This window comes from Rhea americana, unplaced genomic scaffold, assembly GCF_003343005.1.
Source record: "Rhea americana isolate MKP2758 unplaced genomic scaffold, rheAme1 scaffold_181, whole genome shotgun sequence".
NCBI classification, from domain to species: Eukaryota; Metazoa; Chordata; class Aves; order Rheiformes; family Rheidae; genus Rhea; species Rhea americana.
The window spans coordinates 689,960-714,130 of NW_028185939.1; the positions used below are offsets into that span (position 1 = coordinate 689,960).

The 24,171-nt window shown below is 45.3% G+C and overlaps 1 protein-coding gene across 2 annotated transcripts in view; it reads right to left on the bottom strand.

The window, feature by feature from the left end:
- Positions 1 to 24,171, bottom strand: part of LMF1 (lipase maturation factor 1) — a 246,862-nt gene that overhangs the window by 70,572 nt on the left and 152,119 nt on the right. For both annotated transcript variants that reach the window (XM_085301951.1, XM_085301950.1), the window contains exon 6: positions 853 to 1,036. In XM_085301951.1, coding sequence (XP_085158077.1) covers positions 853 to 1,036 — 184 coding nt within the window. The remainder of the gene's footprint in view (positions 1 to 852; positions 1,037 to 24,171) is intronic.

Consider the following 24,171-nt stretch of genomic DNA (forward strand, 5'->3'; position numbering starts at 1 on the left):
CATATTCATAATACAAAWATATGAGTTCGGCTCATCCCCACTTTCACGGAACTCCCTCCACAAGATCACTGTGCCCATGCTGCTGGTGGTGGCAAGGAGAGCCTGACACCACAGCTCTGAGCAGCTGCTCCTCTTGCCTTCTCCACGTGGCTGCTAAGTGGAGAAAGACCGTTTTCCCAGGAGCTGGGTCTCTTTTCCGGTCAGTAAAAGATTACTGGAGCCACAGCAGATCAACAATCAATTTTGCTCTTTCTGGCAGTCTGGCCTCATGTCCAGCTACTTACTCAACCAGGGAAGCCAGGTGCCAGTGAGTGGAGGATGACCATGTCACAGGGGAAGGAAAAGCCTGAGAGTGAACAAACACCAGAACTGCTTCATTCGGCTTCTAAAACAAAATCCTTGCCCCAAGTCACACTAGGCGTTTCATTCCTGACTTTTAAAGTCAAAAAAAAAAAAAAAAAAAAAAAAAAATCACGCAAGACAAATTATACAGTTCCACATTGCTTATTTAGGGCTGGAGTTTGACACTCACTGGAGTGAATGCAATGAATACAAACTCTCACGAGCAAAGATGTCAGAATTTTAGCTGTGGAGACTTATCCATTCCAAAATAAATATACCTGTACTAACAATGTGCCCTCTAGTGGCAATAGGGTGATAGACATTTACAAATCAGCTGCTGTTTTTGCGCTGATCTGTCGTCAATGCAAGATCCAGACAACCTTCAAACCACAGAGAAGGACCATGCAGGGGCTCCTGCATGCTTGCTCCAAAAGGAGCTGACGACAGTTTTCCAGACAAACATGTTGAATACACCTGTCTGCAACTTYCTTCCTTCCAGCAATAACTCACCGTATCTCAGAGGAAGCTGTTCTCCGGCTGCCCGCTTGACTTGCATCTGTGCCAGCTGGTCTTTCACACCTCCTTGCCTGGAACTGAAGAGGAAGGCCAAGCTGGCGTCGTCAAAGCAAGCGATGCTGGGCACGATGGTCAGCCAGTTGAGGAAGCTCAGGTTTCCACTTACAATCAGAAGCACCTAAACAGCAAGGAGTGAAGCACAGGGTATTGCAGGTGCTGGTAGGCGTCCGGCTAGCTCTCCAGACACTGATATCTGGCAGTGCTTATCTGCAGTAGGAAAAGGAAATTCCACCTGTGCACTAGTTTACTCCCTAGAAACAAATGTGGGTTGCAGCAATAATTCCTACTGCAATAACTGGTTTGGAAACAAAGGAAATGAGAATGTGCAAACGCAGTGGCCAGCTGCTCCGTGGTCACCGCGGTCATCCACTGCACAGACCTCAAATCAGCAGCCTTGGGTTGCTCCTGGCTGTTGGTGGCTCAGAAGAGACTCCACAGCCCCTGGGCCAAAGCAGCTCCCACCTCCGTGAGCTTTACTAAATGCTCAGCGAAGCCCCATTAAAAAYGGCTTTGCAAAAAGCCACATATGACTATTTACGCGTGATTGCTCCTGCACTGCCAGGCTGGCGTCTCTTCAACCCTCTCCTGAGCTCCGTGTCTTCGGAGACACAAAAGGCGCCTGGCAGTAGGAACTCTGTCTCCTGCTGACCTTGGCATACCCTGAAAGCAGCACCTAGCAGGGAGTCAGTCCTATGTCCTTCAAGCCTGGGGCTAAGACTGAAAAAACAAGCAACGCCAAAAAAACAAGCACCATCAGACCTCCAGCTCCGGCCTCTGCCACAGCTCCCCAAACCACCACCGCCTCTGTGCCAGTGGCATTCGGGGCCTGACAGCGCTGAGCCCTGCTGAGGAAGATCCCACGCCTTCTGCAGCAGTTCGCCTCGGGGGCTCTCTGCCCCGGCACCCGGGCAGTTAACCTGCCTAACAGCACCGTCTCGCACACTTTGCAGATTTTCCTCTTATTCATGACTGCAGCGACGACGGCAAGCCTTGCTCCTCTGCCCAGGCTACCGGCCCAAACGTACCCCACCGACTCGCAGCGTGAGCGCTGCCATTGCTTTCAGTGCGAAAAAGCTCAGCCAAAGTATAGTGTGACTTGATTTCCATAGCTCACCCCGGGACCGCGCGGTGGTTTGGCTCCCAGGGAATTGGCTGCTTCCTGATTATGCCTACGTATCTATGAAATCAAAGTTTCTAAAACCCTTCAAGAGGAAATACTGGAACTTGTAATTAAAGAGTAGCGCTTAAATACAGGACTGTGGCTTTTTTTTATGATTTTTTTATTTTTCCTTGCTTATTAGAATGTTTTGCATGTGTAAAGCAGATAAAGTGGAAAATCTACAAGCCTTTGGAAAAGTCTCCATAAATATTTGTACATACTGGGACAGGACTTTTTACCCTTTGTGCTTTCTGTATATTTTTTCTTACTGTTGCATTGACTTGACAAATACAAGGCACCTTCTTGCACCCCAGTTCTCCAGCACATCTTAACGAGCACAAAGCAGTCACGTTTGGGTGCAGTCCGTTTTGCCTGGCACGAATCACATCGTCACAGCACATGGCTCTGGTTTACAGCTTTCCCCAAGGTTACATGATGTCACTTGCCACTTGCGTTTTCTTTTACCTGTTCGCAGTTAYCCTTATTTTAACGGTACGATTAAAACCCTGCTCAGCCTTCCTGCTGCTCTATGCTAAGCAACCCAAGCTGTCCTAGTCTACTCTCACTGCCGACTTTGCTGTCCGATACCCTCGTCCCCATTCCCTGACCCTGAACAAAYTGCAATCAATCCTCCTGGGTGCGACGAGAATTGTACGGAGTACATCCGAGGGGTCTCGCCAGCTGCTCGCACCACGGTACTGACGTTTCTCCTTCTCATCCAGACCTGCCCTCCCGCCGGGCCCTGATGCCGCATTTACCTTTTCCTCTGGGGTGTCATGTTAGTGCTCGTGAGTCATCTTGGGGACTACTCAAGTCCCTCTACCCACAAGTGATTTCCAAACCCCGAGCTTCCAGTATGGACCAGGCATTTCTGTTCCCACCACCGGGACCCCACACCTCAGACACCAGCATTTCAGCCCCTCCAGCCCATGGCAGGCTGGGCTGACACACCAAAAGATGCTCARAACTACCAGACTCAAAAATCCACTGCTTTGCTTTCATGTGCAACGCATGTGTTTTTTAACCTAATGTGGCCAAAGCACTTAATTGTTCCACATTTCGTATGAGCGGGGCCTGCTGCCAGTTCAACCTTGCTGACACCACGACTTGCACCAGATGCAAAGTGGAGATGACTAACTTGCTTAAACGCCAGCAAAACAACATGTCAGATGGAGCCAAACCCAACACCGTTGCCATGAAGACACATCTGGGTTTTCTGAGCACTGCCTGCCTCGCTGAATCGTCTAGCCATCACAGTGTTCAAAAAGGAACATGTTATAAGTGATTTAGYGTGTTGGCATAAAACAATACACAGGAACCCATCAAAAAAGAACAGGCAAAAAAAGAAAAGCAGCTGATGTCCGTTCAGGGCTATCTGAGTTTTGAGACTGATAGGAATTCTTGTCCTATTAGTCATATTCCTTAGGATTTAGCCCTAGTTATGCTCATTAACTAGCTGGTCCTTCGACACATTAAAACAAAAAAGAAGGGAAAAAAAAAAGGAAATAAAGTAGTCTCACCATCTAACCCATAAAAAAATTATAAAGCTGACTTAATGTATTACACGTTGAAAACTAATGCCCAGATGGAACAAAGTCTTTTCCTTTTCAGACTTGAGGCCAGCTCATGAGAATTTCCCCCATTCCAGCTGGGTTCAAAATTGTAATCTTGACTGGTCCCACTATTATTTTTTTAGAGAACACTTCACTATTCTCACCGCTGAACTTTATTTTCCTGTGAACTGTTTATTCACAATTTTTAGCACTTGCGGTCAAAGAACACTTTCAAGGCTCTGAAAAACAAAACTGCACTAAACCATGCCACCCCAGCACCTACCCCATGGGAGAAGGCGTCGCGGCAGGGCGAATCGTCTTCCTCTCCAGCGACTGTCTCAGCCACCACCCTGCTGCCCTCCAGCCTGCCTCCCGCTCCGGGGTACTGAATGTGCKACGAAGCTTTCGGAAACCTTGCACAGTGTGACAAGAAGAAGAGGCTCGAGGACCAATCGCAGACGCAGCTGCCACCGTTGAGGATCACGGCTGCTCCCTGGGCTGTGTTGAACCCGAGGACAGGCAGCCTATCGGGGAACCACAGCCCCCTTCACGGCAAAGCTCAAGTCAAACGCAACAAAATCCCTGGGGAGCCCGAGACCATCGCAAACTTTCTACACCACCTGCAGAGCCCATCCCTGAGCCCACCTTCTCTAGTGTAGGCAAAAAAAGTCGTAATAAACATCAAAAAAACATGTCCCAAGCAAAGAAAAAGCCCCTCTCGAATCACTGCAGGTGCTCACCCCCGGGTGAAGAGGACGAGAGCTCRGGCACGTGCTGACCCACCCCGTCCACAGCCATCAGGCAGAGCATGGTGCAATTTGCTACAGCATGAGAGCAGGTCTTTGGTTACCTACYGGAAAAGTGTGTGGAAAGCTGCAATATATTTTTTTACATATTCCCTTGCACTAGCCTTTGCTTTGCTTTGCATAAGGAACTAGGCTTCTTCTGGGGCTTGCTCAAGAGCACAGTTTCCAAAGACGTGCCAATCACATGTATAATTTCCTGGTGGGAACAAGGAAATGAGACCATCACCTTATTTCAGAAGAAGCCTGGTCTAGTTTCTTCCGAGAGCTTTTGGGCTTGGCCTGAGGTTTGTTATTAGGATGCTATATGCATGTAATACGAGGAGGCACCAACTGTAATATAGGCCAGCTTAGCTTGGGCTTGCTAAAACAGACCGTAAGAGGTCGGTTCCTGTCCTGAAGAAACCAAATCTAAACACACAAAACAAAGCACCATAAAGATTGGGATTTACTATGCCCATGTTACAGGCAGAGAGTGAAAGAACTTTGGCACCTAATTCTTTTTTCAAAGATGCTCTCTGGGGATATTGCCTTAAAGGCCACTCAGAGTGGAGTTTCCTTCTGGTTTATCCTGAAGCGCACTCATCCAGTGTGACCCTTTCCTTCCCAGAAAAAGTCTTGTTTTCCTATATTTGGTCTCTTGTTGGGGCCTGATTCTCTAAGGCAAAAGGTGGGCTCCTGCACAATTTTGGTCTGGGGACTTCCAACCAGCATTCAGTTAAAAAGGATATACATTGTCTCATTAAAAATAACAACTAATAAATGTTAAAAGCATACCATTTGTTTGCTTCTGAGATCGGCACTTTTTTTWAAATACAGTGATTTGCAAGTTGTAATTTTCCAAAATGCTGGCAGGACACTTAAGCAGCAGAGTCACATAATCCTAAAAAAGGGGGAGATCAAACCAGTTMCAGTTAGTAAGAAAAGTCCTAACTACTATTTAGTAAAAAAAAATTACTTACTTAACCTGAGTTGGATAATTACCCTGAATTATGATGGGAAAAAGTATTTAAATCTGAATTACATACATATGTCAGGTCCTTGAACATAACATGTTGTACTCAAAGCAATAAATACATTTGGAGTTCCCCCTTTGACCCATATGCGGTTTAGCTTTCTGTTCAATGCATATTAATCGGCCTGTATTCATTAACACACTTCTCACTTAGCTACTTTGTTAGGAAACTCTGATCCTTTTTTGATGTGATTTGCCTTGCACAATTGCAGTAATATTAAGAAAATAATTCTCCACTTTGCCACTTCTGCAGCAGATCATTTTACAGCTTTATAAGGAGTGACTGGGTGGTCCATTAGACTTTTTTTTTCAGTAGTGATTCACCTCTCTTTATTGCTTGGAAGTCAGAAGCAAAGATATCTTATTTCCACCAGCCTTTAAAATCAGGGGATTCAGAAATAATATAAGTTTGGCGTTTTCTGGTCTGTGGGTGGAATCACGAACCTGACACATTTTTAACTTCAGTTATTCCAGCTGAATCTCAATGATCACCACCGGCCAATGTGACTGCCGAACAGGCACCAACGAACAAATTCCTAAAACAACTGATATTATACCCTGGTGGGCAGAGGGTATGAATACTGTGAATCCCTGAGCTTTGCAAAAATAAACCTCCAAGGACCTCTCGCTTGAAGTCAATTAACAGCAAAACAGACAGTTTGTCAAACATGCTGATGACTGGCTGTCCTGGCAAAAGGATTCTTGGCCATTTTTGCAAAAGGCGTACGTTATTTGATAGACCTATCTGGCCAACACTTAGACTGAAGCTGTTTCAGCTGCGTTACTCTGCAGTTGTGATCCTCTGAGTGCAGCACAGCCTGAGGTCAGAGCATCCTTGGCTGACAGCACACATTGACCTAARTCCTTCTTCTTCTCTGCTAAACCTCCTGAGGCTTTGCACAGCTCTCCCTGATCAGATGACAGTGCTGGGCTTCTCTCTTGGGGAAGGTCTTCGCTCATCCTGGACACTAATTTCCCAGTGCAGTTTGGCTCATGGCAAAGATCTTGCACAACTTCATGCTAGACAACCATGCTCGAGGGACATCAGRGATTTGGGGTAAGTTATTGAAATGAGTGTTGCATAATAATTTCAGAACCAAAGACGCCACGCTTTGCCCCATGCACGGCTTGGCCTTCTCTGATAGTGCCATGATCACTGCTCTGCGCACATCTCCCATCGCACCTCCTCCAGGACTGATGTGCTCTGCCCTCTTCCTTCGCTTGGTCATGATTTGCATTTACTAAGTGTCTTTCTCTTGCTGGACGATATTTAAATGCACAATTATAACAAACAGATGGTATCAACCCCTGTGGTGATTTTTAAAATTTTTTTATTAAAGCACAGTATTAATCATGGTAATTGGGTAGGAACTTTAAGGTTATAAAACTACAGCATGTCTAATGAGCGAGCTCCTTATAGGAGGAACTGAGGTTTTTAATCTAATAATGTCAGTTTTATGGATTATGACTGGAGTTTTATGAAGTGTGATATGAAATACTGTGGATTCATGGCTCTCACTGGATTAATTTGGAAAAGTAGTTTTCCTGGTTCTAGGCCCAAAAACAATTATTCCTTACATTTCTGTCCCCTGCACTGTTACCAAACCCCTCTGTCAGAAAATGGGCACCTACACCCATAACTTTTTTACAGGTTAGACTTCTTTGTTTGGCTGTTTTTTATTTTTTAAATCACAGATTGTTATAAACATACAGTAGGTACTAGGAGCTCATATTCTTTGTAGCAGACTGTATATTTGTCCAGCAGGAATGACAACAATGGGCTGCAACCCATAAACGTGGTCCAGGGATGGCTGCAAGTTTGCATGCTAAGTCAGATCACAGGGACACAGTCACCAGRTGGCATCGGAGCAGTCTGATATTACGTAATTTGTGCAAAAAAAGCCCAAATTAGGGTACTTGGAATAAGTATAGTTGATTTACTACGCTTCATAATTTATTTACATGATGCTGTCTTTACTCACTGCATCAAAGATAGTCTGTTTTCCTCCTCCTCTCTCCACTTCCATCCACTGCCTCTTCTCTCCCCTTCGATCCCAGTTGATTCAACCTTCCCTTGTGAAGCCAGTCTCCAAATCTTGGGACTGCTCTCTGGGTTTTCTCCAGCTGGTCCGTATCTTTCCTGAAGTGAATGTCCAAACCTGACCCACAGCTTTTAGCTGGGCCTTCCCAACAACAGCCAGCGTGAGGGATTCCTTCGTGCACCTTGCTGGCAACTCCCATTACTGATAGATTCYGGCAGGATATTTGCCCCTTTTGCAGGGGTGCAGCCCTTGAGCATGTTGCCATTCACAGCTACCTGGACCTTTTTGGTGGAGTTGCCCCGACGCCACCATCTTCCCTCCCGCACTCAGAAAAAAATCACAGTGCAGTGATTTTTTTCAAACATGTGCAGGGCATTACACTTAGCCCTTCTGACTCATATATGCCTTTTTCATGCTGTACCTCCAGYTTGTCAAGATTATTTTGTATTCTAATTATGTGCTCCAATACACTGCCCATTCCTTCTACCTTAGTGTGGTTGACTAATTTAATGTCCATTATCTAATTYAATGTCATTAATCAAAACATTGAATATCACCAGATAGTCTTCACGGCAGCTCCCTCGATAAGTCCTTCCATTTGAGAGTGAGCCGCTGATAACTACTGAATAGAGTTTTCCAACCRCTTTTGCCTGCTGCACAGTGTTTCCTCTTCCTATGGGCCCTGTTTTCTCAGATTGTTTATGAGGTTTCATGTGAAACAGTTTCAAAAGCCTCACTAAAAGCATATATTGTTTATCCTCTATTCATATGCCTTGCTTTGTCAATGAAAGAAAGAAGATTGCTTTTATACAGGCTGCTCTTGGCAAATCCACGATGGCTGCAGTCATCTCYTTGCTTTTTTGAGATATTACAAATGGTCTGTTTGAGCACTTTTTATAGTATTTTTCCAGCAATGGCCCTAAAATGTCCCAGTTTTCCTTTTTTCCCTCTTTGAAGGACAGGTACTTCAGTAACTCTTCWCAGTTCTTTCATTACTTCATCTATGTTCTATGAGCTCTCAAAAATAATTATTAATGTTGACAAGATTTCAACAGCCAGCTCTTTAAGAGCCCTAGATGGATTTCCTTCAGCTTGGATGATTTGAAAAGATTCAACTCAGCTAAGTACTCTCTAGCTCACCTGTACCTGTGGTTGAGGTCATTTTGCTTTATTATTGGTATTAATTATACCCACAGCCTCATCRCATGTGATTTTTTAGTGATGACTCTTACAAAAAGGTCACTAATCATTCCACGATAAAACAGAGACCACAGTCATCAATTCCATAAAAAACTCGCCAAGTAGAAAAATCCAATGTAAATCTCCTTCCTTGTACACAAAATGAACAACTACCTGCTCACTCCATGCTAGTGAAAGTTGGTGAAAAGAGAAAATGTTTCATCTGCGTGTTGTCAGAACAACAGTATCTGTCACACATGGACCTTTTCATCACAGATCCCCTATGAATAGCACACTTGGATCAGCTCAGCTGATCAGGAGAGCTAAAATCTCTCCTTCCAAAAGACCTGCTACTAGATCTCCAAAACTGAAGAATGCTCCTCAATTGACTTTGTATGTCACCAGAGAGGAAGTCASCCTTTTAAACTGTTTTTTATGGACCTTTATGAAGGAATAGATGCGAGGAGGGAGTCAACGTTATCAAGGAACTCGTGCACCACATTTACTGGAGCTAATGGGGAAAGCAGGTGCATCAAGTACCAACGGGACCATCTGGTCCCTGTCCCCTTGCATCCTACATATGACAACAACACTGCTCTGCAACTACAAGGAGCTATGGCAAGCTCCTCAGCTGAGAGAAAGCCCTTTACAAGACATACCTCCCCTTGTTGAGAAAAAGCATTTCTGGTGGCAACCAGAGAGGAGGAGGAATTCAGAAATGATCCCAACCAACCCCTTCTTTAAGCAGAGGAGGCCAGTACTGTTGGGATGGGTGACAGGAAGAGAAAGAGAGATTGGCCATCCAGCACCTCGATCTGTTTGCCCCATCCCCCAGCATCACTTCTGGCTTCTCTGCCAGCTTGCTCTTGTCCTGGCTTTTTTCTGGGCGAACAGGGGCCGGGCTGGGTGACAGAYGGGGAATGGCATGCCGATGCCACTGGAATTGAAAGTAGAAGTGCAATTGGCTGCATTCAGAAGAATTCCCAGCGTTTCTGTGCCATCTGCGCGTGGGCTGAATCTCTCAAACGAGAATTGCAGCTTTCCCTTGATGGACAGAAACTGCTGTGGTTTTGGTCACRGACTCATCTCTCCTCCTCTGAAACCTGCAGCCCCACTTCCAAGAATCTCCTACTCATACGACAARCTGAAATTCATAACATCAGAAGTTGGTCCTTCCTGTAAGAGATAGGAAGGACAAGCCTCAAAAGCCAAATTTGATTTTAATTTGCCTCCAGTTACTTGCGTACCATGAAAACACTGCCTCCCACAAAGAAAAACAGGCTATCATTCTCCCATCTGGTTTCAGTTTGAAAAATACTTATATATGTAGTTTTCCCCAAAAGTTATTGTAGGCACAGGCAAAAAATTCCCATTAAATGACAACAGCAAGAACATTTAATTTTCCTGTATTATTGATTTTGTCTCTTGTCAACTTCTTAGCTCAATATTTGCATGAGGATTTAATCTGTTTTGCAGAGCTATTTAGTGCAGAACATTATATAGGAAAATGATTATCTCTGTCCACTTGTTCTGTTTTATACAGTAGATAAAATAGTTTTTGAATCCCACAGAAATTCAGAAAGCTTTTGGAAGTACCAGGAGAAAAAGGGTCAAAACGTGAGGTTTGAGAGAAGCACATGGTTTGACTTCAGTTTACTTTTGAACACTCAGTGAATTAGCCGATCTCAACTTAATACCCATTACAAAGAGGAACCCACGTGCATTTCTGTTTTTTTTCTTTAAACACAATCTGCTTTTGCTTTCACAGCACTGAAAAGCCAACGAGCTAATCACAACGTGGTTAAGCTAGGCTGAACCAGAACCTCTCATCTGAGCGTACTGCACCAAACCCACGTGAGCTCTCCGGAGCACGCCGTTTGTCTGCCGCGCTCTTGCAGCACAAAATATGCGTCTTAATTTCCTCCCCCCATAAAACTGTGACAACCAAGATGTAACATATAAGTCAAAGTTTTTTTTTTTTTTTTTTTTTTTCTTCCTCCAAATACAGGACTCAAAAAGCCTTTAAGCATTTTCTCAGCTTCAGGCAGAGAAAGAAAACTCCCTTTTTCCATCCTTTACCTGCTAGAGAACACTTGAAGCCAAGATCCTTCTCAGTGATCTCAACCATAGATGCTACCTGCCATGAGATCTCCCAGATGGGCAGCAGGACACCTATCCAGCTCACTTAGAGTATTGCGAAGTCACAAAATAGCCCAAGTYTGATATCCTGAACATGGTTTCACAGTCAAGAGCTGAGTATTTCCTTCTCAGAAGATGACARGTGAGAACCCACATCTACTTATAACATTTAATACAGAAATAAGTAAATAATGAATTTAGAGGTGTCAAGATAAAAACTATTTTTAAAAAGTGCCTTGCACAGTGGTAGACAGATGTTGCACACCTCTAGTTAGAGGACGTTCACTTTGAGATGATTAAACATACGAAAATGATTGATTTGGAGACAGAGAAATTAGCTAGAATTTGAAGCATTTTAYGATATGTTACATACAGATTTTTATTTTCCTGAGTAGCTACAACTGGAGGCTTCAACAACTACATTAAAAATATCCTAAAAAAGCAAAGACCCATATTTACCCTCTAAAAATCAGAAGTCTGTTTATAATATTTATAAGTACTTATAYGGCTAGAAATTCTCCCAAACTTACAAGCATATAACAGAAATATTGAGGAATAAAATAAAGAGAGYGGCACAAATGCAATCATACAGCAGTCTTCACTAAAACTTGTTCTTGAACTGGGTCAGATTTTGAAATATTACAAATTGCACTGTAAGAGGTTTGCAATCTTTAGCCTAAGTACCTGGTCTAAAGTTGAAAACAGAATTGTGCTAAAGCAATTGGGAACTCAAACCTTTCCATTCCTGTTACATTTGACATTTGTTCTCAATTGAAATGTGAAGCAATATAAATGTTTCAACCTCTACTCATTTTTGAGCATATATGAACCACTTACTGTAGTTCCTGCAGATTAGGGGATTTGACCGAGGAGCATTTCTATGGATAAGCACAACTTCCAGATTTTCAATGGAAAATATTTTAAAGAAAAGCAAGAGAGTGAAAGAGAAATCATTATATATAACCTTCCAAAAACCTCACACTTTGGAGCTGAACCTGATCTCCAGTGATTAGCGGTCAGGAGAACCCTGCAAGGATGGTGGCACAGGGCAGGTTGCTGCTCTGAAACACCCAGAACTGGCTAGTTTGGGAAACATGATGCTGAGGAAAGGCCTGACCCAGTATAGCGAATTCCTCGCAGTCTGTAAAACACATATGGAGCGAATAAAATCCCAATGCACCAAAAACATAGAGCAAATTTTTCGAGATGAGATTGAAAGGGTGGTCTTCACTGCTCCAGCTTTGCATACATCCATTACAGCCCAGGAAGGCAGCACAAAGCGTAGWTATCACAAGACCCTTTTAGGGCTTAGATGAGCTTTTAAGCAGTCCACAGGCTTCCTACTGGGAGATGGGTTTAGTCTGATTACTAGAATTTGGTCTTCTACATGGTAATCTTCAACCAAACTCCTTTTCTGTAATAGTCYCCATATTTATTTAACGTCAAGGATCTATTGAGACAGAAACAGGATCTGAAAGGTACGTTCAGTTGAAGCAGAAAAYGTCCATCTCACATCTGGTCCTGACTAATGATCTGGCTCTGCTCCCACCTCCCTTTTCCCATTCCATCCCCAAAGTAACTTCCCAGCTTCTGCTGTGCTCCGCAAAGTGAACCATGACTTGCATGGAAAAAACTCCGAAATTGTCACTCTTTTAAATCAAGGGCAACTTGTGCAAATCAACCTTTCTTACATCTACTAGATGATGCATAATAGTTCATATAAATACARGATGAAAGTGCCACAACACAAACTGCATTTTCCTCCAGTCAACTGACTAATGAAGAACTTGCATCATTGCAAAGTGGTTTCCACAAGCAGATACTGAACAAGTTTTCAGACCAGAGGTGCATGCTTGCTTCTCCCTCCTCATCTGCACTGTGATAAAAGTCCAATGCCAAAAGGGTTAAATTTAGTTTCTTTTCCTTTCTTTATCATGTAGCACAAGAGCTCAGAGCCAGTATTTCTATTCCAGGAAATTTTATACATTTAATTCAATTACTAAAGTATTGTGTGTGAATTTAGGATCAGTTGCTTGCTTTGGGTCTGAAATATAAGCTGACTCCTCCTGTCCTACTCCTTCAGTGTTGCGTGATGTCTTCGAGTTACTGACTTTGACACATTTATTCTACTCTGCAGCTTTGTTATGTAAAATACCTCTTGGTGTTGCTTGATCCATTTACTCTTTTGCTAGAGGCTACAGTGTTCCACATTAATACATTACAGGCTAAATAACTGCTGAAGGACTGTTTATGTAAGTGTTGGAACAATATAAAATGAAAGAATAATTTTACAGAAGGAAGGAATTTTTTGCTACTCTGCTCTGAATTATCAACATCTTTCCATCCTTGATGGTAAAGTTACTTCCTAAAGAGGGAAGCTGTCACAAATATATTTAATAGCAAAAATCTTTCAAAACTTTTCTTTTTTTCTTAAACTAAGGGTCAGTGAGCACAGATCAGTGAATCTCAGTGAGCTTTTCAGCAGCATCCTACAAACAGGACTATTTGGAGATATCTTCTTGACTTTACTCTAATTTTACTCTAACTTTCCAAAAGTTGACTTTAGTGAAATGGCCTCTTAGATTAAGATGTTGCTTAGGAGAAGGAAGGCAGAATCATTCTTGAGCTAGGACCGAATCTTTTAGGTTGGGACAAGAGATTTTCTCTGGGAAGAGACTTGTCATCCCAAGGAAAGACAGTGGCAAAYCATCCTCTCTGTAGAGCTCATACTGCAGGTGAAGTCAGGAACAATTCTGACTGCTCACCAAAAAATGCTTTGCCGCCACGTAATGGCCAGGARGCACCAATTCAATACACTAACGGTTAGCAGAAGACCTCACAGATCAGCACCAAGACGACTGCCTCAGTCAGGAGAGGCTGGAGCAGGAGGAGGCAGAACTACCCAGAACGAGTGGCCTCCTTGGTCTGTACAAGCATGAGATCAGAATCTGGCCTTGATTCAGTCCTGAGAAAACTATATTAGCATGTAATTATGGGGCCTTGTGTGGACTTTGAAACGGGATGTAAAACCAAGTTCCTGATTACTCATGGTCATAAAAGAGACCATGGAATTTTCTGTGAAGCCAGGAGAAGTGGGCAGGATGCAGATCTCAACCCAGACTTCAAGTCAGGTTGTTACACTCAGCACACCTCTGTCCTTCATGGTGCTGCTGCTGGATCCTGCAGCCCTCACACACTCTCCTTCCGATGCACCGGCAGTGCCGGCACACAGCTCAAGAGCTGTGACAACCCACGCTAGATACGGCTGCATTTTAGAGATCCTTGAACTTGTTGGCTGCAAAATGCTGCAGGATCCATCCACATGACACCAAGACTATGGAAAACCAGATTATTGTCACAACAAAGCGTGCCTGCCTGGATTTCTTCACTCAGCGCAATGGCAGTGCTCGTTCCGATTAGCTCATTTCATCAATAAAGTCAAACAGCATATTAAAAAATTTCTACATCTATTAATGGTCCAAGCGTCTCACTAACCAGCTCCATCCTGCTCATTAAAAGTGCTTTTTATAGCAAATGTAGGGTTAAAGTCCAGGAGAAGTGTTTTGCTTCAGCGGTATCTCCAGCTGGATTATGCTGGAAGGAGACCCAAGCCATGCATGGGGGAGAGATGGCAGGTCCTACCTCCTCTCTGCATCTCCTGCTGGGAGGGCAGGCTGGAAAGAACATTTTTCCAGCTGGAATCCGAGGGTTTGTAGAAAAATTTCCTGGTAGAGGTCTAGCTCTGAGCAGCTTCTCCAGGAATCCTGTTTCCTGGAGAAGGTGCTCCCATCTTCCTCCTCCTAGGAAGGACCCAGCTCCCGGCCTGAGGGCAGGCTGCCCTGGAGCCCAGGTTCCTGTTCAGCCCGCCTGAATAACATCACTCTGATTTGCAGGATAGCATCAAAACATGGATTTAGGTCTGCTCGGGAGAGAAAGTAAATCTGAACTTACAAGGCTGTCTCACAAGCGGAATTACCATTCTGCGTCCAATACTTCTTCCTTCTCACGGTGACAGCAATAGGGTCAGGCTAGAGGCTCCTCCAGCACCTGCTCTCCCCCGAGCAAAGGTCCCGAGCTGCACGCCGTCCTCCAGCTCGGCTGCCGCCGCGGACCCGGGAAGACACGTGTGCTGGCCTGCGCTAGCCTGCTTGCAAAGGTGGAGCGGCCAGAACAACAGCAGTCACGTCCACCCCCTCTCCCAGCAGAGACAGCTCAGGGACRGCACAGCATATCAAAGGGAAACGAGCTAAAATCACTTATCTGATTTTGAAAAGTGCTTAAGATTTTTTTTTTTTTTTTGCTTGTTAGCACTGCACTAAAGCATTCTCAGAGTGAAGCAGAAGAAGGGCTTAACAGAGAGCTCTTCTCCGCTCTGGCTTACAATTAGCATTTGGTCTGTAATATTAAAAGTAACTTTCTTCTTAAAAAATGATTTAAGAACGCACTCATGAAGAACTGTTTCATAGCTTCCTTTCAAACTGGTTTCAAATTTGAGCTAGACACCTAGTAAATAACATAACAGCTTTAAAAAATAACACTAAATATAACATGTCTTTTGGAGAGCGCTAGCTGGACTGGGCAAAACTTCCCCAGGCAAGTTGTTCTGGGAGCATTTTGCCACAAGTTTTTATTTTTCCTCTCTGCTGAGGTCTGCWGCATACTCAGATATTAAGACATCATAAGAAAAAATTCCAACATGGCAATTAATCATCAACTGTCACAGTTTTCCATAAGGCGCAAATTTAGGGTTATAAAACTGTCAAAAAACTAAAACGTTACACGGGCTGCTTGTGCCGTTGGCTGGAGGCACTTCTGGAGGCGGACGCAGACAAATCCGCGCGGCGCTGCTGCCTCGCGGGCCCCAAGCGGCCCCRGCCGGGCGGGCTCCCCGGGATCGGCGAGGGGCGCGCGGCCGGGCGCCTSGTCCAGCCGCTGCTCTCCTCCAGGAAGCCCCGGCGTTTCGGCACGGCAGCTTTCAGCAGACCGAGAGCAGAGGGGGGTTTTCCCACCGACTTCAACGCAGTGCAGATATTGCAAGGACAAACCCGGGCCAGCGGTCTGACTCGTGAGTTGGTCGGACCACAGATGCTGTTTCATTCGCGCTAAGAGCAAACATTATCTCCTAATATCAACTTACTTTAAAAAATTACTCAACAAAAGCATTTTTCACTCTAGCAGAAATTATCATGGTTTGAGCTCTATCCCATTTGAACAGCAATCTGCAAATAGGAACGAACCAAGAATTTGCTCACAAATTACTACAGCTCATGGTTATCACGGTAAACTCCAGAGCTCTACTGTAAAAGACAGCAGATGATTACTTAATTATCAACGCAAAGTAGAACAGTATTAAGACTAGAAAGCGTGATACTCTTTTCCACCATACCCTTTTTTCTCGCAATTAGGACATTCTTCTCCGAGAAACACATACATTCAAAATTCCCTCTGCAAGAAATGATCTGAATTAAATCTTGATCTCTCAAATCCGGGATCAGCCTGGAGTCACATGGAACTGTTTATTTTCCTTGATTGAAAGAATGCTAAGATACTTCTGGTAAAAGTACTCCAAGTCCCTTTCTACAGAAACTGCAGGCTCCTTTGAAATTCACTTTTTCTATAGTATTTGGACGAATCTAACAATTGCCAAAGTAAGAGCAAACCGCATTAAAGAAGGTGAATGCATCAGAAAGAAATCTGTTGTGATAGAGAACATTTTGCACAGTATCTGTCCAGGTCTTGGTAAAATTTGGATTAAGGTGGTATTAAAGACAGAGTATGGGCACAACAATGCTCTTTGGAACAAATTTAGAYGGGAGGGCTGAGCACCTCAATCTCAGACAGTCCTGACACACGGAAATGGGATCTGTATTACGAATTCCTTTCAAAACAATTCAAATCCAAGGTTTTGGTTTGACCAATTGTGGAGACAGAGCAGCCAGCTGCAAAAGCTGGATCAGGATTCCAGCCCCCAAATGAGCCGGCATTTCAAGCCTAGCAGAGATTCAAACTCATCTTTCCCTTTTAAAGTTAAAAGCAAAGGGCACGACCACATCCGCAGGCACAGGGAAAACGCAGGGAAAAAGTAAAGGGGATGTCACATCTGATCAGCTTGACACTATGGTGGAAAACATTGGTGGCTTCTCTGATTTATATCTTTCTGCAGCTACTTTCTTTGCCTCATTAAAGCACATAATTTCAGTAACTCTAAGCTCTTAGCAACATCTGCAGTAAAATATTTAACTTGGGTTGGCTATTCAGTGTCACTGAAAGCCAAGGCTGGGCGCCTTTCAAAATCCCAGATGACCTAGATTTTTCCACCCACCCAACCTCTCACAGCACGTTCTGGAGCTAATACATGCACCAGTTCAGCTCCGCGTTATTGGGCCATCGGCTTTTGCAAGCRCTGGTGAAATAGGAAACACTTGTGGTGTGAAAATGCACCAAGAAAAAACATAATCCCGTGCCTTATTTGGGGTTGGTTACCATTCGATTTTAATAAAGACAACCTGAAAAAGCCTCGGGGTAAAAATAAAATAAATTATATGAATGTAAAGTTTTTAGTAGAAGTGATGTGTTAATAAAAAAAAATAAGCAGGTAAAGACTAGTTACCGTCTGCATTTTGCAGACACAGATGTCTGCAGAGGTCTGCACGGAAAGGAACTAAAGTCACCTACTGGCTGTAAGTGGCCACTAAATCTCCAYGCGAACTTTACTGCTACGAGTCCGGTCGTGCCGCGGGACAGAGGCGCCGGTGGGGACGGGGAGGATGCCGCTGCCGGGGCGCTCTGCCGGGACGAGGCGCCCGGAGCTGAAGGCCAGCCCTGCTCGCCGCCGGCACGGGGCACGCGTGCACGAGCAGCCGGTCCCTCTGCTGCGCTGGAAAACGCGTTCAAAATCGTGACAAATACATGGSCTAACAGGGCGGCTTGCTGACACGCTGCTCTGCAGAGGTAAAACACGATTTGAGGTGCCCCACTGGTGAGCGTAAAGCCTTTGTTAAACTACCTGAGGCCAAAAGAAGAAGGAAAGGGGCATTTCACTTGCATCCCAGATGGTAACTTAGCAAGCCACAAGCTGTCGGTGGCGGGGACTTAAGCAAATAGCAAATGAAATGTACAGTGGGCAAAACCAGATAYGCTTAAGAAAGCAAAAAAAAGTGTTAAATAACACATTTTTACGCTGCCATCTGCAGCAGTTTCTCTTCAGCATTCGGGCGCCTTGCTTGTAATTTAGTTTACAATGGGAATGAGGTGTAAATTATGAAATGATCAAAATGGAGAACTTTCAACTATTTCCCTCCGCTCCCGGCGCCGTTCCTTCCAYGCAGGACCAAGCTACGCCTGAGGACCGGCGGCGGGACGCAGGGAGGGAGGGACGGGCGTGCGGACGGGGGAGACCTGCCGGCGGAGCCCTGCCCTGCTGCGGCCGCTTTTATTTCAGCCGCGCTTTTGGGGGCACGCGTTTGCCTCGAGAACAGAGCCATAAAGCTCCCGCGCGGGAACCGATTCTGCCAGCTTTGCACTGGAGAGCAATAAAAACATGTAAAAGAAGCCAGGGCCCCGTTTTTAGGTTTGTAGAGCAAGTCAGAGAAGCTAAGGTTGTCTGAAGGGACGTATGCAAAAGAATAAGCTCTGCATGCAGGTTAACTAATAGCCAGCGGTCTGCACACACGGCATGTAGGGCTCAAAAGCTGCCTAAGGAGCCTCTCTCCGACAGGGAGCTTTGAAGACCCCAGCCCTAAAGAGCCGAGTACAGCGGGTATTTCCTGGTAGTATCACACTTCTTTTCCCAGCATAGCTTCAGCCTATGTCAGATGGGATCACATGAAATGTAGATCCCGGAGGATGCTGGAGAGGAAGCAGAAAATGCCACCCACTTTCAAGGTCACAGCTGCAAGGAGATCCCTGTTCACGCTGCTGCACTGATCACTTACATATGAGATGAACCTTGGAAGAATAATAAAAATATACGTATATTAGAATATTCCAGGCAGAGCTATCACAGTACAGCGTTGCTGCTGGTGGGGAAACTCRGCAATTAGCCTTTGCATTGACAAGAACCTAATGGCAGCTGCAAAGTTATCAAGAAGGGATGCACTCTTGGAAAAAAACTGCACGGGGCTTGAGGTTTTCCAGCTCTAAATAATCTCTAGCAGAGGATGAAATACATCTGCCCGTCATGAGTAAGTACCCATGCTCCAAAGCGAGCGTGTGACTCATTCCACAAAAACCAAGTGCATCAACATCAGCCATGCAGCTCATTTTAAAAGGTTACTCATTATTCACCAGCAAATTAGATTTGTCAACAGACAGCTAGAGTAAAAATACAGTATCGCCTAGTCCTGTAATTCAAACAGCCTCATCTTACAACGTGGAATAATGAGCTTTCTGAAGCTGGGCAACAGTCGGCGAGAGTGGGGAATTAAGAGCAAGAGTGGGGAATAACACAGAGCCAGAGCAGCCAGAGCTCACTTGGTGCCTGCTGGCRCTATCGCAACGCGATTGAAATCACCGTGATTGGAAGGGAGCAGGAACCCAGCAGGAAGCAGGATCTGGATACAGACGGGCTGCTGGAGCCAGTGCTGAGCAGGGAAAAGATGCACAGAGCATTGCTGCTCCGGTTTTCCTGTGCCTTCGTTTACACCCTGCCCCTGGATGCTACGTACTTCAGACCTACATTGTTTTGGGTGGCTTTAATATGACTTTGCAGCTTAATTTCTTCTGACAGCGTGAAGGAACCCTTAAGGTTTCCATAAACCAAAATGTTTACAAGCGAGTGCCAGAGAGAGAGATGGGTCCAATGCGGCCTGTGAACAGCCAGCCCCCTCTGCTGCAAAATTACACGATAGCGCCCGGGACGTGCCACAAGACGTTAATCTCCCAACACGCRATTTTACCCTTGAAATCGCTCCGAGACAGATACATGAGCAGCTCAGACATGACTGAGGGAAGTTTAATGAAGCAGCAAATTACAGCTCTGCCCAGGATTTTCCACCCGAGATACCACATAGGTATTTCGCAGTAGTCGCTCGTCGGCAACTGTGGTCAGCGCAGCTCCATTCTGGCGTCTTGCGGTGGCACCGCTGCTGTCACGGTACTGGTGGCCACGGGTGCCAGAGCTCCGACAGGGCCACATCAGGCCACTGTCACTGAGGAGACACAAGAGCGGTTACACTCAAAAACAACTACGAGCGTCTGCCGCGGCACCCGGCCAGCCCTGAAGGMGCTCTCTGCTACCTGCTCGGAAGCAGGTTCTGCTTCCGAGCCGGGGCCTGAAGACCAGCAGTGTTCCCTGCTTTGGTCCTGCCCTGGACAACGCACGGGCTGTCAGCAGCCTGTGAGCTTACGAATATCCATGAGTGAATCATGAGTATCTGGGACTTCTCTAACACTTCCCTTTCAGACGTCCAGTATCTTCCAAAGCAGTAAAGGACAGATGGTAAAGCAGAGGCGAGAAGAGCCCCAGCACGATACAGTGGCTTTGGAGAGAGGACCAGGGAGCCGGGCCCTTTCGAGATGAACCACGGGTCAGATGCTTAGCTGTTCACACTCCTAGAAACCTCTCTTAGAAGGGAACTGAACTTTGAAACACAATTCCCAGGGCAGCAGGCTGTGGTCTAAGGAGTATCAGATCCACTTCTGCCTTGATCTGTTCACGGAAACCCCTTCACATCCCCTAACACAATTATCTTCCCAATTCATTTATCAATGTTTTAAGTAAAGGTATAGATTATTTTGACTGTCATTCAACGAATGGTGGTTTCCATGCAATTACATACTGAGCCTGTAGCAGAAGGGAGGAAAAATACCAAGGAGAGAGAAACAGCAGAATTGCCGCATGCATCTCTGAAGCATCCTCCTACCAGGGCATCTCCACCAGAGCACATCCGAGAGTGCTTACTGCTGAAGCAGCCAAAGAAAAACACCACGAGGACTCTTATCACAATACTGGACGTGTGTGGAGTATTTCATTTGGCACTCACTGCAGCTCTCATAATCTTTTCCTTTATGATTAATATTAAACAAGTCATATTCCTTATGGAATTTCCTAACTGTGTCTGTTTGTATTTTTCTCTACACCATAGTTAATATTTTAAGATTGAGTCTCTTTCATTTATTTTTTTCACATTCATGTGTTTTTCCTCATTTTATAAATTAGGTTTCTTGTTTAGTAGCCATGACAACATCTGACTGTGGTGGTTACACCACAGGCTGGGGCTTTTTCTTTTCTCCCCCCAAAGCTGCCTTAGAAAAAAATATCCTTTAAATAAATAGAAGGATAAAATCAAAGGGGCATGTTCTGTGCTGACTCCTCCTGCTTTCCCTCCAATGACCCACTTCAACAAGACTTCCCAGCATGGTGGGTGAGGACTCATTTGGCTTTAATCCTGCAAAGTCTTATCCACTTAGTTAACTTCAATGGGAATACTCAGAGCACATCAACTGAAACACATATGTAAGTCTTTAAAACCTTGAGGCCTATGCCTGCAAGGCAGAAAGGCAGAAAGCTGGAGTTATATTTTCTTTCTGGGCATGGATCTTTGCACAACAGCTAAATGCCGGAGCTGCTCGTGGGGTAAATGCAGAGAGGCACCGTTCCCACCGGTGAGGGAGGGGCTGAGTGGGTGACGRAGGGGGTGAGACTCTGTATTTCAACATTAAAGGCTGGATACAGCCTTGACTGTATGACACCGCAATATCTGGACACTATCACTGTGCTGTGGTTTGCCGTCAGCTCTTGAACACCAAACGTGATGTCGCACAGTATTCAATTTGAACGAACAGGCAGCGTTCAGCTCTGGATTAAAAACCGACTTGTGTTTTGGGTCACGCAAAGCTTCAGCCTCAGGCCTCGTACCCACCTATCAGGCAGAACGTATCTGCCCAGACCCGGACCCGGCATCTGCAGGCCATTCCCTCTCTCACTGCCTATTGCACTCGGCTCCAAAACCCGTCCTGTCTCACGTTGGGGAATCTCAGTTTCCATCTCCACTAATGAACAAACACAACATAGACTGAAKGGCTGCAGACCTTCTCCCTCTCCCCGCGAGCACATCCCATGCCTGGAAACCTTCTTCATGTGAAAGCAGGAACCACCACAGCTCTGCCTCTGAGAGCCTGTGGCAGTTCCTGCCACCTGAGGGGTTTCTATATCTCTCTCTTGCTCTGGCCTCTTTGCAAAACCCAACTCACTTCTCATAGGAGGTTGGCAGTGGCAGGGGCCTCTCCTTTCTGAGCTGAGCAATCATGAAACAGCCCCTGCGTAGCAGCTGTCTCCTGCCTGTGAAGCAGGCCCATCCCCAGGGCACGCAGCGGGAAGGACCCTCCATTTCCTTCGCAGGACATGGTCATTAAAGGTTCCCTGTTTACCAGGGCAACCTGAAGATCAGGCTAAAGAAACTCAAAGCAAAGTGGCATTACACAGTTTTGTGACCCAGGAAATAGTATCTTTGTGAACTAGGGAATAACATTATTCAGTCTTTTAGGATGTTGGTAACCAGTAGCTTAGAAGGAATTTATACTTCTGAAAAAATTAGGGYGTATTTTATATAAAGACCTCTCCCATGAGCACACTAAATTGTGACGGGTTATGGATCTGTGTTTACCAAYGACGAGAGATAACTAAAACTCCATGGCGCATTTTATACACTGAACATAAAATACCAGTTACGCTGGGAGGCAACCACATGGAAAGCAACTCTGAACCAGGAGGAGGCAACGGGGAAGGGAAAAGGCCGGGAATGTAACAAAGGAAGATGAACCTCCAGTGCGGCAGAACCTCTGGGAGCCCTGAGACACCGAGTCCAGATGTTCAGAGGTCGACGTAACCTGATTCCAAGAAGGAAGAGGATGTGTTTCTTAAAATTCCCTGTTGTGTTTTAATTTACTGCAGTCTTGCAGAGGACGCATGTGGTGATCACAGGTGGAGTTTTAGATTGACCATAAACATGAAGTTGGGGGCAAAAGACTCAAGCCATTTCAGCTTCCACTGCCAAAACGGTTGAGGTACAAATTTCCACGAAAACCTCTCTCTCCRTTTCCCTACACTCCAGCAATCTGTAATTGGGGCCTAGAGGAAAATTCTCCCGAAGAGATACTGCAGGCACCACCAAYCCCTTCTGCTTAGAGCAACCGGACCAGTGCCCCAAGCAAGGCTGGTGAGCTGCTCACTTCTTTTGGCTGCATGGAGAGGGAGGAGGGGAAGCAATATAGGACAGTTGATAACATCTGAAGCTCTAGTTCTTATCTATGGTTACATTTCTTCTAAATACTCACAGGAAAATGATCTCTCTACTTCCTTAGGACTCTACCGCCTGCCCCTGAATACTTTGCAGGGAGGAAAGAAAAACATTGGCCTCATAGTGTCTCTGGCACCATCCCATCTGCCCACTGAATCACAGCAGCTGAGCTGATTTTGATGCATTAGGTTTCCCAGCACCCCCTCCCCCAGATCCTGACCCTTTTACCTTGGCTTTGCTCCCTTCTGAGGTTTCTGGCCCACAGCAATGCTCAGTGTTTGATTAGGAGAACTGGCAGATTTGTTGTTGCTGCCCCAAAGGGATCTGAGTAGGGATTAGAACTGGTTTTCAAGAGTTGGCCATGGAGCAAATGACATTACTGACGCAATGAAAGCAATCCCAGTCCCCTTCCCTTTCTCTGTTCCTGCCATACGAATACCCAACCCTCATCCAAGCACGTAACACAGTATCACTTATTTTTAAAGGGGAAATTTTTGAATTTTGGTTGACTATGCTTTGAATTTTCTGTTGCTCCTGTTTTTCTGCATCTCTCTGCAGCACCCAGCAGTAGGATCTGTCAGGTGCTATAAAATAATGACAATAATGTGATGGTTGACTGCCACACGAGAAATAACTTTCTTTCTCTCCCAGCCTATTTCATGTTATAGGAATGAGGAGTTCAGCAAATCCTAACTTCTTTCTCCATTCAGGAACAACAACCTGAGCTTTCACCTCTTCCAAAACCTAATGTGCCTTCAATGAAGGATGACGCAGCTGACGGAGAGATGGAGGAAAAGTCTCGCCYTCAGTTCCAGCCAGCCTGTGGGATTCCTGGCACAGGACAGCACAGACTCTAGTAGTCAGGCAAGTTCTAGCAAAAGGTGTTGGAAAATGGGTAAAAGTAGCTCCTGCAGATGAACTGGTTAAGGCAAGGATGACAGYACAGCCATCAATCTCTTATTACTAGGGAAAAGATAAGCCTCCAAAGGAAACTATCAACAGTCACGAAGGGTGAAGCGATCCTTGCCTCGCAGGCCCTGCTGAACATATTTTAGGCTTTGGGAAAACACAAGCCAATAAGAGCAACGGTGCTCGCGTGCCCCAGGGGAAGCAGAGGCGAGCAT